The sequence below is a fragment of the Meles meles genome, chromosome 5 (genome assembly GCF_922984935.1).
Source record: "Meles meles chromosome 5, mMelMel3.1 paternal haplotype, whole genome shotgun sequence".
Lineage (NCBI taxonomy): Eukaryota > Metazoa > Chordata > Mammalia > Carnivora > Mustelidae > Meles > Meles meles.
Window position 1 is genome coordinate 68,794,404 of NC_060070.1, and position 15,123 is coordinate 68,809,526.

General features: G+C 44.3%; 1 protein-coding gene across 5 annotated transcripts in view; it reads left to right on the forward strand.

Annotated features, from left to right (window-relative positions):
• The first annotated feature begins 1,237 nt into the window (after nt 1-1,237).
• Nucleotides 1,238-15,123, forward strand: part of SLC2A12 (solute carrier family 2 member 12) — a 55,723-nt gene continuing 41,837 nt past the window's right edge. For 4 of the 5 annotated variants that reach the window (XM_046005156.1, XM_046005157.1, XM_046005155.1 and 1 more), the window contains exon 1: nt 1,509-1,766. In XM_046005156.1, the coding sequence (XP_045861112.1) occupies nt 1,652-1,766 (115 nt within the window). In that variant the 5' untranslated portion in view covers nt 1,509-1,651. Of the gene's footprint in view, nt 1,278-1,508; nt 1,767-15,123 lie in introns of those variants that run through there. The other variant, XM_046005153.1, reaches the window with a different exon arrangement.

Here is a 15,123-nt window from a genome sequence, read left to right on the forward strand (position 1 = left end):
AACCAATACTAGCTGAATTACTATAGGTTTCTTTGCATTTGCTCCCCGATTTCCTGGACGGAAAAGAAAAATATAGAAGTACCCAGGGATGAGCAAAGGAAATGTAAAATGATATGTTCATTTAGAGCTGTGTTCTGATCCAGCCAAGAAGTCAAAATAGGTCCTGAATGGTTCGGCTTCTGCCTACAGTGTAAATCTGCCTCTCTGTCCAGAGAAATGACTAGGACGGAAGGGCATATTTCATGGCATCCTCTTAAAATCAAGAAGGGCTGAAAGGGAACAAAGTCAAGAAAATCGAAGAAGAACAAGGCTGGGAAATTAGGCTGCAGGAGAGTTATGGCATTAGACTGCCTCATCTTCACACTCTCATCCCCTCCACTAACTGCCAAGCTATGACACTTAGGCAAGTTACTCAGCCTCCATAGTCTCTTCTGTATTATGGGGACCTGTTCACAAGTGTTTTGTTTTGTTTTTTTAAATCGGAAGAATCATCTTTAAAAAAAAAAATCATCTGAGTTAATGCCCTCAGCACAATTTATGGCACATAATAAGTACTCCATAAATTTTAGTTTTCACTCCTAATGATTTTCTAAAATGATCCCAATTTCCTAAGATTTTTCACTAAACATCATTTGTTAACTATATAACTAGAGGTAAAATGTCACAAATCTCAAAGACCTTTTGTATAAATATATTCACAAATCAGGGGAAAAAAATTCTACTTCTCACTCCCTGATTTGTGAATATCTGGGGCCCCTCATGCCCACACAATGGGGTCATTAGTCTGGTGTCTCTGAATTGGAATTAGCCTCCTCCCAAAGCAGGCTATCATACACCCCGACAGTAGATTGAGGGTTGGTTCCTCTCTCAGAGACAACGATGATGCATAGATAAACTGGATGGCTTTGCTGTAAAAAGCCAAAGAATCTCAGCAGTCTGGGTCTGTGCATGCTTGGTCTCTGGCCTGGATTTGTCCGCCAGGCCTTGCAGAGAGAGAGGGAGGAAGAGAGAGAGAGAGAGGACAGACCTCATCCACCTAAAACAAAATCAGGCCGACACAGGAAAGAAGGCTTATGCTTTGTTTAAAGACAAGTGTCACGACTTTTGGAATGACAGTCGTGCTGAAAAACTGACACACTTTTCCTCCTGGTATGTCTTTGCATAAATTGTTCCCCTCACTGCAGGAGTAACCGATACCATCTGTGAGCATTCTGGGCCCGTCACTCTCCTGATTCCCTTTCAAGCTGCATGTTTCTCTTCTCTGCCTCTTTTCAAAGGTGTAGTTACACAAGAGTGTCCCCCGTCACCCCAACCCCCCACCCCCAGCTTTCGGCCAGACACTGGGTCTGAGCCCCTTCCCCAAGCCTTTTAACCCCTTGCTTCCAGCCCGGCATCTGAAGGCGAAAACAATCCTCGGAGCCCGGCCCTCCCACTGCCTGTGATAGGCTGCCTGAAATAGCAACAGCCCGTGTCACCGAAAAGGGCAAAGCCTTCGGAAATAGAAACAAAGTTGGTTACAAATCACACTGTGTTTTTTTTTTTTTTTTCACCCTTCTTTAGCAGGCGACCATGGGGAAAGTGACCACTGCCGTCAGAGCGGGCAGCCCGGGTGGCTCGGGGCCGCGGGGACGCCTGTAACTTCTACGCGACCATGGTACCTGTTGAAAACAGCGAGGGCCCCGGGCTGCTGAGCCCCGGGAGGAGAGCCGCCGAGACCGAGGGCAGCGGCGCAGTCAGCGGCAGCCGGCATCCTCCCTGGGCCAGAGGTAAAGCGAGGCACGGGCCAGCGGTACTCGGCTCTCGCTCGTGTGTGTGTGTGTGTGTGTGTGTGTGTGTGTGTGTGTGTGTGTACACGTGAGCGGGAGAGGTGCGTGGAGAGAAGGGGACAGGATCCGGTGGGAGCAGAAATGACAAGGAGCTGTAGTGTGAAGATCCAGGTCCCACTCCTGGCAGGATGGGTCCATCGGTTGTGTTGGAGTGTAGAACTCTTACATTTTGGGAAGACTGACCGGAGAGAGTCCCGTGTGTAAACACACACACACACGCACACACTTTTTCATTTATTGGCCCAAATGGGCAATCTGTAACAAGTGGACATTTAGAAACCCATGTTTCTAAAATGTTTCTAAATGTTTCTAAATTCTAATCAGTGTTTTCAAGAGGCTTCAGATAAGTATTAGTTACGTAATTAATGAACACAACTTTCTTTTTTACGTTCCCAGCCTCAGTTTGTAAAGACTTTGTAATGAATTCAAGCCTGAAACCGCTGCTTGATTTGCTCCAGCTCTCTTTCCAACTGGCCTTTCAAACTGAGGTGCCTTTAATACTCTTTCCTTTCTGAGGTGAAATCTGAAAAAGTTTTAATTTATTTCAGTGATCTCGGCTCTGCGGAATGCTGTTCTTCACCTCCACATTGACAAGTTCCCACAAACATGCTGCAAGCTCTTGGCTATCCTTTCCTACTCTTCCAGTTGGTTCCCAAAGGAATAGAAACTAATCATGATAGGAAATAGAATCAAATACGAATAATTCTCTAAGGTTTTCCTCAGCTCTTCTCTCCTTCACCATTCCATAGGTTCTCAGGCCATAGATTGGAATTTCATGAATAATCCAGAAAACTAAACGATACAAAAGGCATGTACTTTTCACCTTGCAATGGATCTATAAAGTTATGTTTGCATCCTGGGTTTGTCTGATCTTGGATTTGAATCCACGACCCCTATGTTGGAGGCATGGATTGGGTCCTTGGCAATGAGAAGCTTTCAGCTTTCCCTCCCCTGCTCCCTGCTCAGCTTTTCTCCTGCTTTCCCACTTCTGGTCAAGAATGAAGGTCTGGGATTGTCCTTCAGGATGGCTGAGCCCCTCTCTGAAGCAGAGCTGCCCCTTCCTCCACGTGTGCTCTCTGGCTCACTAGTCTCAGAGCAGCCCAGGGAAGCTTGTATTTGAGGGTTCAGGGAAAGAGTCGCAACGTTCTCTCCGAGCTCCTGAAAGATTGAGCTGCAGTGTTTGCTGAGGTGGCCAAATCAACAAAAGGGTTCACTAAATAGTCCGTGATAATGTCACAAAGAAGAAAAGAAACTTTGTCCTGAGGGGTCCTCGGCAGCAACAATTTAAAAAAAATGCACTATTTAATTTTGATACAGCTTTGAAAGCACGGTGTGCTCTTAATAGTTTCAATTGTACAAGTGCACAAATATCCTGAAATTAGGTCACAAGTATGTGTGTTTGGAAAGATTCACAAAATGAATTTAAAGTACAACTGTTTGTGTTCTAAAGAAATGATAAGTGGGTAAGTACCATAAGTTATTTTTTAAATTTAATTCTAAATGAATCTTTGTTGTATAGAAAAGGAAGCCGAAATGTTTCCCCAAAATCTTAAATGAATAAAACTGATTTGTGCTATAGTTTACATTTAGATGAATACAAATATTTTAGTATCACTTGTAAATTTTCCTAAGTTGTCTGACATATCTCTTGGTCCCCAAAGGCAATTATACGTATACCGAATTCATAGTGTATGCTCGCTGTGTGGTTTGGGATGATACTTTAGTCTGTTTTATGAAGATGTTGAGGCGTCATACAATAATGCTTGCCAGATACCTCTTTTGACGTCTTTATATTTCAAACTTTCATAATTTCATCCAGGAAATTCAGAGTATTTAAATATGCTCAATAATGATCATTCTAATCCTACATTTGACGATTGAAGTTTTTCTATATTCCTAGATGGGAAAATTAAAGCACAAGGAGGAACTAGTCATACAACCCAGGGGAAGATAATTAAGTCATTCGAGAGACCGAAAAATAAATCAAAACAAAAATTCCCAAACTCCATGATTGCACATCCAAATGCTTTTCTGCCCAATGAAGAGGGTTAGCAGATCTTGTTTGGCCATCCCTCCTTCAGCTGGTGAGAATGTTTTGTTCCAATGACTAGAAGCTAATGAACTTAAATTCATTTTCAAGAAGTTATGACACAAAGTGCATGTATTTTCAGTAAATTTTTTAGTGTCTACAGACATGTTATAATTGACCTCATAGGAAGGGTTGAGCTCAATCCTGGCGCCAACCCCAACATACATGATATTAGAAAAGTGCAGTACCAGAACATCTCACACAAGAGAGTGAAGATGGGCAGTTGGCCTGAGTTCACTCAGTGCTGGTGCACAACTGAGAGTAGTGACTCTGGCTCGGGAGGCCCGATGCCTGCTCTCCCATCTCAGGAAATGGGTCTCCCAGGCTCTTCTAATTTCATATTTCAAATGACTGGCTAAGAGGAGGGTTTCCTTAAGGCCCCATCTACCCCAGCAGCAACTGACCCAATGTTCCAAAACCAAGAAAAATATTCATTGTATGAAGCAGGTTGTCAGCATGTTAGATCCAGCTGTCGAATGCATTGGAATTCAGGTTGCTAGAACTGGACTCCCTGACCCAGCTGAAAGGGCTGGGCTCCATCCTCCTAAGACCCTTCTCAATCCAAGATGCCACAGCCTGACACATAAGAAATGCATACTTGGGCTAATCAGATGAGTGTCTGAAGGCAGTTTTCTCAGACTTGTTTAAATCTGTGAAATTCCTTTTGATAAAGGAGAAGCTGACTAGGTGACCGGTATGTAAGAGAAGTCATTGTGGAGCTTCTATAGAGAAAAGAGGGAAGGTAGAGAAAGGAAAAACTTGAGGCCTGTGGCTCCCTGCTCCCTTCCCACCCCTTGTATCCCCCAGCAGACTCCTGGGTGGGGCCACGTTAGCAAACCACAAGGCCATCACTTCTCTGCTCATGCAGGCCATGCTTAAAGAGGTCAGGGCATTCTTACTATGCTCCTACTGAGTCTTGGAGTTCCATGGTTAATCTAAACCAGGCCTCCTTGAATTCAGTCAGGCCTAGCTTTCTCAGGCTTCTTTGGGTAGCCCCATAGGAAGTCTACTTGTTAGAGAGCTGAGGAGACTTTTAGAAGCAAGCTTATCCCCAGGGAAGAGTAAGTCAGACCAACCGGCTTGACCTCATAACAGAGCCTTGGTTGTGAGAGGAACAGTTCTAACAATGAACCCGTCATTTTGGGAAGACCCAGGGCCTTAGACATTACCATTCTTCTAGGCTTTCCATGCATCAAAGGGTGACAAAACCTCTGATAAAAATTATTGTGTTTTAAAAACACACGTATTTAATAAATTAATGGCTGATAACAACAAGAAGTTATTGTATGAAGCTTGATATTGCCAAGGGAGTGTTGGGATTTATAGACATGTGAATCTATGAGGGGCTGTAGACTCTTTTGTCTGAAAATAAGACCAGACTAAAAGATAACCACCTCTCTTTTCACTTCAGTCAACTTTTCTCTATGATTGTGCATAACACATCACTTGGAAATGACATCAAAAGTTTTAATTTGAGGCTTTTTGTGACTGTGAGCCTCCAGCAAGGGGCTTCTCCAAGATCTAGAAAGAGAGAAGGCTCTAAACAAACATGGCGGCACACTGTTTCACCACAAACTCTGGGTGGTGTGTCGCTCACACAGCAGGGCTTTTGTTTCCTCTGGAGATCACTGTAACCTAGAGAGGGCAGAGAGGTTGCCACCTGCCACAGACTAGCTCCCAGGGGCCACTGTGCAGCAGACACACATTGGTGGGAATCGGCGGGTGGCAAGGCCTGACAGACACCGACAGAGCCTTTATGCAATGTGGCTGACCTGGGGGACTGAAATTAATCAGTAGGCACCAGTGTGCCCGAGCTGGTTTTACAGCTTATGTCTGTTCCAATAGGTCAGTGCCCCTTTCCCAGCTGTTAAATATTTGTAATATCACCCTTTCTGGTAAGACTGCTGTCAGGAGCCAAGGCCTCTGAGATCCCAGGAACAGGTCTAGTGGTAGCCCTTCACTGACGATGTTTGTGAATTTTCAACGGAGTACTTTTTAGTGGGCTGGATCTTCTCTTAGCTGGTTAAACAAACAAACAAACAAACAAAAAAAAACAACCAATCCCAACAAAGAATGACTCCACCCTAGAGGTACCTAAGGAAACTTCAACTGACATGTGGAAATCAAAGGTGATTTGGCCAATTTTAAGATGTTATTTTTAATTGCTGTAGATATGTGGGATTCTGTTTTTCATTCAAAAATAGTTCTTGGGGCGCCTGGGTGGCTCAGTGGGTTAAGCCGCTGCCTTCGGCTCAGGTCATGATCTCAGGGTCCTGGGATCGAGTCCCACATCGGGCTCTTTGCTCAGCAGCGAGCCTGCTTCCCTCTCTCTCTCTCTGCCTGCCTGTCTGTCTACTTGTGATCTCTCTCTGTCAAATAAATAAATAAAATCTAAAAAAAAAAAAAATAGTTCTTGAATATGGTTTTGTAGGTAGCATTTTCTCAATAGTAGGAACCTAGGTAATACTTAGCCTAAGGGTGTGAAATGTTCTGAGAGCTCCCAATGGTACTCCATTAGGGAGCAGTTTGCTTGTGCCTCTAAGCATTGAAATGGCTCTTTACTCAGACTGGGTGGGAAAGCACTGGTTGTATGCGATTCTTAAAGATGCAGAGTTGGGGCTTTCTAGTTCAGTTTTCTTCTCATGCACAGTCTTCCCCAAGAAGATGAGTTATTGAATAAAATAGGGGAGGAAAGCCATGTAAAAAGACACCGAGTTTTGGTGGGGAGTAAGGGGGAAAGTCAACATAGATTTCTTCCCAAGGAGCTATTTGACCAAACACCAAATAAAGATAATTTCTCATCCATCTTCCTTCAGAAAGTACCCAGTCTCTGTTAAAGGCAAGACTTGAAATCACCCCAGATATTTCCCAGCTGAAACTTTGAGTCAAATACATAATCTTTGTAGTAAATCATGAATTCGTAGGGTTCTTTGCAATTTATGTTTCATTTGTTTTGGCTCTTTGGTATCATTTTACCTCCTACGTCACAAGCACAGTCATTTATGCATTTGCTAAACGGCTATGCCTTGCTGATACACTAATTTTTCTATACAATTTAGTAGAAGTAATAATAAGACTAAGATAAAAGATCACATTATTTTAATTTTAGTAGCTTTCATTCTTTTTTGAACAATTGCTCACTTTATAGTGTTCTGCCAAAATATGAGGGAGAAACATGCCATCCTTTGTTTGACTTTTAGGAGTATTTTTTTTCAAAGATTTTATTTATTTATTTAACAGATAGAGATCACAAGTAGGCAGAGAGGCAGGCAGAGAGAGAGAGAGAGGAAGAGAAGCAGGTTTTCCGCTGAGCAGAGAGCCTGATGCAGGGCTTGATCCCAGGACCCTGGGATTATGACCTGAGCCGAAGGCAGAGGCTTTAACCCACTGAGCCACGCAGGTGCCCCAGGAGTATTTTTTACCTGGAGTAAATCAAGTGTAACTCACCTTTAAGCTGTTACCTGGTGTTTCCCCTGGAAGTAATTGTTTCTCAGGAGCACTCATGACTCAGGTCTGCCTGGCATAGTGAGGGTCTGGGGGCTGTTGGTTACATCCATATTATTTGCTTCAAAATGTTATGCTCCTGCCTGCAACTGCTTCCACACTTTGTGGAAGTCGGAGTTGGTAGCAATGTGCAGTGCTAATTTAGAAACCTGCCCGAAATGATATTTCAGCCTCAGATGTGCAAGACTTTTACGAATGGAGAGGAAAGTTGTGATTAAGATCAATTTGTAAGGTGAGACAGCATTCCCAAGCTAATGAAATATTTCACTTCCACTGGGAAACAGAAGTGTTGAAACCCCAAGGCAAAATTACGGGAAGAAATTTCGTAAGGTAAGCCCAATTATGTAGGTACTGCCAAAAACGAAGGAATTCAAGAATTTATGAAAAGGCATAACTGTTATGCTGGAAACAAGGTATCATTTTGCTTCCTGCGCTATCAGTAAGGGAGACTGTTTCAAAGTTTTACTTTGTTACAAAGTGTTATGGCGATTTTACCCCACAGATTCAGACTAAACAAATCTTTATTGAATGATTATTGTGGGTCAAGAGCTTCTATTACTATTATCGCTTCTTATCTTTGCAACAACCTCAATGAGATAATATTATCCCCAGTTCACAGATAAGCAAACTGAGACTGAGAATAACAGCAAACATTACCATGCCCAACGCAGTTTTCACTCATGGATTCTCGTAACAACTTTATGAAGTAGGTAGTGTTATTATCTACATCTTGGGAATGAGGACACAGAGGAACAGAAAGGTTCAGGGACATGTCATAAGCTAGCTGGTAACTTGTCAGGCACTCAGACTCCTGACTATACCTTCACCATTCGGCCCAGGCACCTCCTAGGGGGAAGCAAAGGGATGCTCTCCAGGAGGCATGGGTAACGTGTGCCAGAGTCTCAGTATCCTAAGATCCAGTCCAGGGTTTTGCCCACCTGACCATTAATACCATCCAGCACTGATGTCTCTACTTCCTGCTCTGTTCTATGATCTGATCTGGGATTTGGGGTCTCTGTTACACTCATTTCAGAACTCTATTGGTTTTTATTCTAGCTACTTCCCTAATTTTCCGTGCAACATGTCTTTGGCTATAAGGTTATGAGTTTCTGGATAAAATATATTCTGGTACCTATCAGAGTTCTGATTGCAGGTACTGTGAGCTTGGGCAACTCATGAGAAGTAGGAACTATGTCTTTCCTCTGTATTTCCATCAGGGGTCACAAGCATGTAGGACAAGGAAGCACCGTCTTGAGCCATCAAATTCAGATGTAAGGTAGGAAATATCTCAGCGCAGTACTCGCGGTGACCACAGTGCCGATCGCACTGTTTATCCAGATGAACCTCTCACCATCTGTGCCCAACACAGTGCCGGCCCGTGGTCCATCCTTCACCGTTACATGGGTAAATGAATTAAGTGTTTGTTCAGCTAAACTGAAGAACATTTTGCTTCAGCAAGATTAATTGAGCTGGATACTTCAGAGTGAAAAAGGACAGAGAAAACCTTGTCCATGGTTACAGATTTTTCCAATTCATCAGAAAGATAAGAATCTAAGTAATTACAAGATGATTGCTTAGCCACTAAGACTCAGACATGATGCTAGACCCTGGGTCCAGCGGTGAATAAGAGACAGTCATATGATGTAGATGCTTATTACCAACTGGTGGAGAGAGAAAAGAGATCGGGGAGCCCACGACGGAGAAGGTAGCTGGATGAATGTTACTCTGCTAGGACCCTGGGGTGGGGTGGGGGGGCAGAGCGGGCAGCTCCACCAGCTTTTAATGGATTCTGGGAGATAGGAGAGCGAAGCTGAGTCAAGAAAGCATAACTGAGGTCAATGCATTTGCAGAGAGCATTAGAAACAGAGAAAATAGCTTGTGCGCCAGTTCTCAGAAGAGAGAATGGCATATTCAGGGACCTACAGATATTTCTGTATGACGAGAGCACAGAGTTCTTCCAGGGGCCAGGGGATGACAGAGGAATCTGAAGATGTAAGCAGGGACCATATCAGGAAACCTTCGTGCTAAGCACCATGAGAGGAAGGATTCTTCGGAAGAGGCTCTATCAGTTTAGAGAAACCAAGCCAGTCTCTGCATGTGATCATAGTGGGGACAGCATTAGGGAGCCCTAGAGAGCCTCACCTGCATGTTGAAATCCTCCGGTTTCCTGGGGTCACCATTCTTTTAATATTTCAACAGACAGAGCTCCAGCCCCTCTAAGGTTAGATCCACATGCCTCCTTGCTCTCCGCCCCTCTCTGCCCATCCTCAAACTCACACTGTGTCTCCCTTAGGAGCCTTGTAGTCCTTCTGATCACCTTTTGTGCCAGCTTCCCATCTCTACTGATTGTTAACTTTCACCTTGTGCAGGGAGTCCTTTTCTCATGTCATTGCTCTGATCCACGTGTGGATCATGGCCCCTTTTCCTTCCCATTCTCAAATCCCATTCATATGAGCTCTTTATGGATCGCTATAGGACAATTAAATATTTGATGGATCCATTAAAATTCTCCTGTCGAATCCACCGTAAGAAAATTCTTGTAAACCAACTTATGTAAAACACATATGCCTGTGATCCTGTTGTATCTTTATGTGACTTCACAGCCCCACCCCCCCAAAACCCGACAACGTGTCCGTTCGTTTTCTTTCATTTCTCCTCTTTCTGGATATTCTTCTCCGTTCTTTCTTGAACTCTCTTTCTCTTGCTCTCTCTGTTTCTCTCTGTCTGTCTGTCTGTCTGTCTCTCTCTCTCTCTCACACACACACACATCAGAATTTGTCCTTTGTATTATATGAAACCTCTTGGCTTTTTTTTCTTCTCTCCCTTTCCCATAGTCCACCTGTGTATCATCGACATGTTCCATGTGCCTCTCCCTTAACACCAAGGGAACCATCCAGGTGTTTACGTTTGGTAAATAAAGTGCCCTTCCTCAGAGTTTTGCATCCGTAGGGTTTACAATCTTATTTATTTCTTCCCATTGTATTTCCCTAATTTAAAAATTTTTAGTGCACTAAGGTTTATTCGCTGTCATTTTCAAGTACGTAGACTCCTTTAACAATTCCTTCAACAACTTTAAATACATCATAGTCTTCGAAGTTTTATATTTATTGAGTTGAAAATATGGGCTGACAGAAACTTACTGTGAAATCAGGGGACCTTTGAAATTTTAAAGTTCAGATCAAAGATTTAAATTTTAAATCTTAAAGTTCAGGTACGTGTGTTACTATTTTTTTCCCAACATCCACTAATCATTGATGGGATGAGGATCCTTTTTAAATATTTTATTAATCCTCCAAGGCCCCTAGCTCACCCCAGCTTGCACACATTGAGAGCCCCACCCAGGAAACCTCAGAGGTCTCTAGGTAAGATTGTCTGCCGGTTTGTTTTCCTCATTCATCCCGCCACCCCAACTATCTATTAAAAATATCCATAAAAACATGGAAAAGATGGAAGGAGATGCAAAATCACAAAAGCATGAAAGCCAGATGTATTCATCAGTGAGTTAGGATTTAACCCTAAATAAGATGCAGGCATGGGCTTAATTCATAAGAGGAAGTGAAATTTTAGCTTTGCACAAAATCCCGTGGGCATCCCTAATTGAAAGAATTTTCAGGAACCAGCTAAAGGGAAGTCATCTCCACAGACCCCAGGAGCCGTGCTGGCAGAGGGTCCAAGTTTTGCTCCACAGCCTAATCTTCCCAGCCATCTTGTTACCGTTACTTCTCTCTCTCTCTCTCTCTCTCTCAGGAACTACAGTTTCCAAGATGTCAGCAACTCCGGTCAGGTAGGAAGGACAGCGGCTTATTGGATTCAGGGACATGAAATCAGTGTTAAGAAGGGACAAAGCCCGGATGAGCCACTGGAATGGTGCCTTCCAGAAGTCGTAGTTTGGCAGGTACTTATTTTGACAAGTGGAGGACTACGGGCCCCTTTAAACCAAGCAGGAATGATGCCTCTTATTCCTAGTGAGGGGACTAAAAACTGGAAGCAAAAAAAATTCCTTCCTCAATCCAATGGAGTCACACCAGAAAAATAACTTCCAGACATCAGAAATTTGGCCAGCAGCTACAACGTAGTTTTGAATGTTGGTGATGTCCAGAGCTGACAGCCAAGAAAGAGTTCTTGAGACATCTTTGGTGCAAAAAGGTGGTTTTATTAGAGCACGGGGACAGGACCCGGGGGCAGAAAGAACTGCTGCAGGTGGGTCATGAGGGGTGACCGATTGTATACTTGGGAGTTGGGGGATGCAAGGAAAAGGGAGGTTTTCTAAAGAACTTTTGCATGCTGAAGATGGCCTACAAGACACTGGAGGCCTTGCCATTGTCAAGTTAAGCATTAACTTGAAGATAATTGGGAGTTTCCTTCTGGAAGTTAGGTTGTGGATAAGAATACAGTTTTCTTAGAAATCACTAAGACACTTTGTAAACTGATAGAGGCTCCTGTCTTTTTGGACTGTGATCTTTAGTAGTTAACCATTTGGTTTTTTGTGGTTGTTTTTTTTTTTTTTTTCTTTCCTTCCCTTAGTTTTAGGGCAGCCAGGAGTGTCTGAGGAATGTCACACAGATCCCATCTGGGGCCATGGGGTGTCAGCTCGTGCTTTGCCCTCAGCTGGCCTTCTGCTCCCTCATCAACATTGCGCCTCCTGGCCTAGCTAAGAGGAAGCTAGTGGCTAGAATGAGGTGTGTCAGACACTAAAAACCCAACAGCTGCTCTCACTCTCTTCTCATTTTCGGCCTTTCCTAGCTGCGGAACTAAAATATGCCAACGCTTGCGTCTCAGTCTCTCTTGCCAAGATGAACCACGGAACCCACTGGTTCTGGCCAATGAGACATTTGGGTGAGTCTTCAGCTGGGTCTGAAAATGAAGCTGCCAAAGACAGATTAGAGAGAAAAGCATCCAAATGTATTTAATGTAGATTCTGCACGTCATGGGAACTTCCACTAGGAAATCAAGACTGTAAGAAACGGCTAAGTGTGTGTATGCTCGGTCTGTTGATGAGTGGACAGTCATGGAGTAACATGGCAGGTCAAGCTGTATGAGGGTAGGCATAGGAAGCTAGGGGAGGCTTGGCAAGGCCTGTTTGTCCAGATCCTTCGTGGCCTCTCTGTGTCTTCAGAGATAGGATTGCTCCCTTCCTCTGGGTGTAGGGAGGGCATCTCTCATGTGAGGGTTTGCTACCGGCTTCCAGGGAGAAGGGCAGGGGGAAGGTCAGAGGGCCCCTCCTGCTTCTGCTATTTTCTCAAACGCCTTCAGATTAAAATACTCAATAAGCCAAGGTACCATGTTTAAGGGGTAGCATATCCTGAAATCCATCATCTTCCGCGCGGTGCTTCTAGACAGTTTCCTCCCTGATGAAAGCAAAAAGACCTTTTGCCCCAAGCCTTCTTCCATTGTCACCTGTCTTTGACTTTGGCTTTTTATGCGTGGAGCTGCGGCAGCCACCGTGCACATGTGGTGGCAAGTCGGGGACAAAAGCCAATCCTCTGAGGAGGCAGGAACAGAAGGATGGACAGAGTGTGAATCCTTGGAAACACCAAACTCAACTTGGTCTTTTCGCTAATTATACAGTAAATGCCATAATGTTTTTAATCCTTGTTTTTTAGGTTTTGGTTTCTCACAGTCAAAAATATCATAACTGATCTGGGGGCTGGGTAAAGAGAAGGCAGCAAATCTGGCCATTGGCAAGTCCATTTTAAAAGCATGTTGAGATTTCTTTTTTAAGGGAACATTCGTGTTGCGGCCGGCGCGACAAATCGACCAGGAAATGTGAGGGTAAGAGGATGGTGAAAAGAAGTTAAAGAGACAAAGTGATGGGGACAGGAGGGACACTGAGGAGGATGTCCAACAGTGCCGAGTTTATGCAGGCAGCGAGGCATTATATAGCCAACAGAAATAATTACAAAGAAGTGTCCATCATTAATTATACAAAGAAGTGTCCATCATTAGCTAATTACGAAAGAATTTGTTACATATGCATGAAACCCTCCAGACTTCCCCATTAGCTACTTCTCAAGGTCTAAACACAGATCTTCCAGGGCCAGTGGTCTTTGTCTTCCGATAATAATTACAAAGAAGTAACAACAAACCTGAGAGTGTTCTTGGAGCTGTGCTGGAACAGCAAGGACCCGTTAAGAATTTAGGACCCCACCCAAATTGCTCTCATCTCACTAGTAAACGTGTGGGAAGTCATGTAGGCGAGCGCACAACACATAGCACAGACCCTTTCTCAGTGCAACTCAACTTTTCCATCCTAATCAGCCTTTTGTTAGGCTATTTGGACTTTAAAGGAGACACAAGTCAGGGCCTGGTTTGGTCCTCGTCTCAAGCCTTATCGTGGCCTCCCACATTCGTAAGTTTTGGAAACCATCTGATTTTTGTTCTCTGTAATTTCCTAAAAGTGGGCTCTGAATAAAGAGATTAGGACAAGGTCTGACAATGAAAATAAATTGAGGTGATGACGGGGCTGAGGTTGGAGGTGCAGACAGACGCGTCTGAAACTAACGAGAGTGAGAACGCGAAAGCTGCAGGTGTAGAATTATCTGGAATCTGTGACATGGAGGATAAATGGGAGATACTCTTCTAGGTGCACATAGAGAGCACAAGAAGACGGAGATAGGAAATGAGACAAATGTATATAACGAACACCTACATAATTATCACTAAACAAATAAGGGGAAACCCCGAACACTAGAAGTCTTTTCTCAGGAAAAGTACTCAAGGGGTAGCAGCAGAATTTGGAAGAAGCAAGAGCCCAGACTTATCCTGGTGAAAGTCCCAGCGTGAAGGAGGGAAAGAGGGGAGGAAGCAGAGGCAAATGAGTGGAAGGAAAGAAAGAAAAGAAGGAAAGTCCTACATGTCATCAGCAGAGGAGGCCAGTTAACGGAGCAAGAGCCAGGGACAGGCGAATAAGCCCATGTAAGCAGTGTGCCCTCTGCGCACCTGCCCAGGCCACAGAAGTCGGAGAAGATTGGTTTCAGGAAAGTGTGTCCGTACAAGTCCCACTGAATCAAACCTGAGATTTGAAAAATGAAAAAGAAAGCAAAGTTCCTATCCTTTTGTTTCAGAAAGGTCAGACCCTAGCAGGTGTAGAGGGAGGCCAAATTTTCCACTGGGCTGAGTTTCATTGTATGCTAAAGAGGATTAGGGGGCCGAGGGAGGGGAGAGGGGTTAGAAGAAGGCTAGAGCCCAGTGTTTACCACCACAGGGGGGCCCACTCGTGGTCTGGGGCTGAGAGGCAGCATCTGGGACCTTTGGCCACCGGTGGAACCAGCTCAGCTCTCATGGGTTTGCGGGAGCTCTCTGGTCAAGCCAGTGCTCCTCCATGCGACATCTAGTAAGCCTAATGAGCTCTCGTGTCAGGCCCTGTGTGGGTCCCTTGAGGGTGACACTCCTACTCTCAAGGCGCTCCCGATCCAAGGTGACTGGCATAACTGAATAAAATGCAGGGTATTGGGGGGCCACGGGAGGAAAGGCAAGGGAGAGGAGAGAGAGCAATGCTAACCAAAGAGAAACCAAAGGAAAGGTTTTGTAGAGAAGGGGAGTTTCAGAAGGTATCTTCAGAGATGACTCAGATCTCCCTAAGCTCCTAAGTTAGGGGAGAGGCATACCATGAGGGGGAGCAGCTCCAAGAGAAGCACAAGCCCGGGAATGTGCATGGCATTTTCCAGAAACAGCAAGGGGATGGGGATGGGCTGAAGAGCTGGT